The sequence below is a fragment of the Phaseolus vulgaris genome, chromosome 9 (genome assembly GCF_051622355.1).
Source record: "Phaseolus vulgaris cultivar YP4 chromosome 9, ASM5162235v1, whole genome shotgun sequence".
NCBI lineage: Eukaryota > Viridiplantae > Streptophyta > Magnoliopsida > Fabales > Fabaceae > Phaseolus > Phaseolus vulgaris.
The window spans coordinates 8,458,505-8,462,230 of NC_143506.1; the positions used below are offsets into that span (position 1 = coordinate 8,458,505).

General features: G+C 34.0%; 1 protein-coding gene across 1 annotated transcript; it reads right to left on the reverse strand.

Moving 5' to 3' along the window:
* Nucleotides 1–1,439: 1,439 nt before the first annotated feature.
* On the reverse strand, nt 1,440–3,416 carry LOC137822708 (LOB domain-containing protein 25). Its single transcript, XM_068627654.1, has 2 exons — nt 2,348–3,416; nt 1,440–1,742 (listed from the first exon to the last, which is right to left on the reverse strand). Exons 1-2 carry the CDS (start codon nt 2,985–2,987, stop codon nt 1,738–1,740), a joined length of 645 nt encoding a protein of 214 aa, XP_068483755.1. The 5' UTR covers nt 2,988–3,416; the 3' UTR covers nt 1,440–1,737.
* Nucleotides 3,417–3,726: the final 310 nt, after the last annotated feature.

The following is a 3,726-nucleotide window of genomic DNA, read 5'->3' on the forward strand; positions in this document are numbered from 1 at the left end:
ATATCAATTTCAACATGCACCCAATCAACTCTAGAAAATGACAAAAATATCCTTCATAAATGACAAACATAACCTTACATAAAAATGGGAAAAATTATTTTTGAAATTTTTATCTGAAATATTTTGGATTTCAATTTTTGAAACATATTTTTAAATTCTGAAATTTTTTTATCCAGAATATATTTTTAGTTTTGTGTTCAGAATTTTTTTTCCAACATGTATTTTTTTATTTCTCAATTATAATTATTATTTTGGATTTTTTAATTTGGAATAAGGGTAGTTTTGGAAATTTAAAAAATTCATATGGTGAAGGTTAAAATTGATATGGTGCAGGAGGGTAGTTTTGGAAATTTAAAAAAATGATATGGTGGAGGTTAAAATTGATATGGTGGAGGAAGAATTTGCCCCATTATGATTATTGACTGGGATTCCAAACGCTGTCTATTATGGTCCATTGAACTTTAAGTGTGTTTTTTTTCTATTTATCTCTCTTTGCTTAAAAAAGTGATTTAAGAATTTTAAGTGAACATATTGTTATTCGTTTTTCTCTATGAGTGTTTTAAAATATTAAAGAAAATATTTTAAAATTTAGTTTATAAACACATTAAAAATAAACTTAAAAAAATTATACAAAATATTTTATAAATTAATTTAAACTTGTATAAAATTTAATTTAATATTTTTATGGTATTTTTTTTAGTTTTAGTAGTATTTATAAAATGTTGGCCCAAACATAGTATTATTACTAAGAAAAGAAAAGAAATGCCCTACAATTTTTCGACCATATTATTAATTTACTGACACTAGATTTGCCTGCTAATTTGTCCGGATAAATTTAAACTCCTTTGTCAAATTTTGCTTAATTTTACTATCAACTTCAATGTCTTCTCCTGAGAGATGAGCAAAATTGTTGATAATATATAAAAATATAAATAAGATACAATTCAAAAGAGTTTAGTTATATTTTTATTTTTTAAATTTGAATCTCGTGTCATTTTAGTCGTCAAATATTTATAAACTAATTAAATATTTTACTTTTAAATAAGAGAACTTAGTCCCTCTTTTTTTTTTGTAAACTCGTAATTTCATTTTTCTTATCAGAGTATTTATGTGATCAAACTCTGGATGGACATATTCAGGGTTTTGAGGTTTGTTAAATAGCTGAGATGTAATTCATTGACAAATTAGAGAGTAAGTTTTGATTGTTTTATGGTGATGCAAATTAGAAAATGAAAAAAAGGTAAACATATTTTGTTTAATTTAAAATAGAGACTTAAATGGTTAAAAATATTAAAAATTGATGAAAAAATTGAAGGAATTAAAACTTTAAATTACAAAGAGTAAAATATAAATGATTGAAAAGAAAAATATAAATATAATAAGTAATTTTTTTTGGTGCATAATATAATAGATAATCTAATAGGATAAAAAGAGAAAAATAAAAAATTGTAAATATGAATTAAGTATTTAAAGTAGAAGAGAACTCAGGTATGTGACTCTTAAAATGGATAAGAGAAATCCGTTCCTCTCTCTACTAGAAAAACCATTCTCTAACATCAATACAGATCCTACTTTTTAAAATGCATCTACCTAGAAAATCATCAAAAAGTTCAAACCCAAAAAACAATGCAGGCTTAGTCAGTCTCATATACCCCTACCCTTCTTCTCTCTCTCCCCACTTTCCTTCCTCTTTCTGCTCTTCCTTCTTTACACCCTTTTGCCTTCCATTCACAAGAATTAAGCTGCAGAAGATAACAAAATAAACATTTTAGAAGGGCTTCATTCTTTCAAATGGCATGGCTGAACATTTCAATCTTTTACCACACAAACCATTCAAACATAAAAGGACATCAAAATATGCATACTCATGTCGTTGGTGGTCTAACACAGCAAAAAAAAAAAAAACTGTTTTGAGATGTCTGTTTTGTTTTATACTCTCACTGTGTGAAAGAGAAGATATCAACGCTTCCTTGATTAGGTGCAGCAAAACCCTCACAAGTCCGAAAAAATAAAATTGAATGAGGAAAAACACTCTCAGCACACAAACCAAGATTCTCTTTTTAATTCCAATGAAACAACTTGGGCTAATCCCTTTTGAATTCTAGTCCTGTCAAGGCATAATTTCATATTCCTATTATAGTACTACTTATTTATTCTCTACTTGGACATGCTATTTCCCTGATTGCGAAATATACAAGTGAAACCACGAACGTTAAATGGGACACAAACGCAACACAAGAAAACTTTGAGCAAACCCTTAAAACTCGATTTTCCAAAGACTAACTACAAGCCATGACAAGTATTCAAAACTACGAGAGTGCTATTGTGTTGAGTAGGTTAAGATTACCAGGGTCGGTTTGGGGCTTGGATTGCATAGGGGAGAGCATTAGATGTTGGTGATGCGGAAGACCGAGAGGGTGGAGGGGTGCATGAGGGAAGGCGTGATCGGCGGCGAGGGTAGGCGAGAGAACAGCGAGGTGGTTGAAGGCGGCGTGAGAAGAGTGAGAAGCGGAAGCACCGTCGTCCGTGAAGGCGAAAAGATCTTGATGAGGAGGAGGAGGTGCCGTTTTGAAGGGAAAGAGAGAGAAAGTGCGAGGTTGCGGCGGAGGCGGCGGAGGAGGAGGGAGCATGGCGTGGGGTCCGATGTAAGAGGCGAGTTCCTTCTTGGCGTGGTGGAGTTCGGTCTGCAACTGCTTGAGGCGGTGCTGGAGGATGGAGATGAGACCCACGCAGCCATAGACGGGGTCCCGCAGACGCGCCTCGGCCTCGTAGGCGAGGGACTTAACCGCGTCCTCGCGCTGCGCCGCGTTGAGTTCGTTGAGAAGCTTGGCGACGTTGCTCGCCCCGAACACCTTGTGCACGTAGGCAAAGCGCTGCGGGTTGTCCGGCGGAAAATACGGCGCGAACACGCACTCCTGCGTGCACTTCCGGCGCTGAATCTTGCAGGCGGCGCACGGCGAATTTGACGACGACAAAGACGAGGACATTATTCTCCTTACTATAATAACACTTAATTACTCTTGAGTAATTAGTCCTGGTGGTTTAGGAAGTGGACAAAACGCACCGCTTTGAAGAAGATCTGAAGGTTTATTAGAGAGATCCAGAAAGTTCCCTCGTCAGAGGACATGAGTTGGTTCTTCTCCTTGTTGTTGTTGATGTTCACTATTATGCCATTTCAGATTTTGTTTTCCTCTGCTCTGCTGCACCCATCACCCCGACTTACTCGCTAACCACGCCACGCACTTCACCGGATTTTTATTATCAATTCAAATTTTTTTATTTCTAATTTCCTTCTATTATTTAATGTCACTTCTTTTTGGAAATAATCTTTACTTAATCCGAAACTTGAAAATGCGGTATGTAATCTGGTGATTGATCATGTCAACCGGCTGATTGCTTCTAAACATGTTTTCAATAGTCAACTAAGACCAATTACTGCGCTTTTAATATTTAATGCAAATAAAAGCTTATTCCTGAAGCCTGTCTTCAATTGCATCACAAAAGGTCTGTGTACAGATATCCATATTTTGACTCTTAAAGCTAGATAATGTACTGTAGAAGACCAAATCTATTTTTAATTATTGATTAAAATTAACTCTAAGAATTATAATTATTTATTCATTCCCTATAAATTTATATGATTATCGTAAGTTCACTTTTATTTGAATTAATTTACTTGTTGTGATTTTTTCACTCAAAATATAATATAGTTTACAAGATTAAATT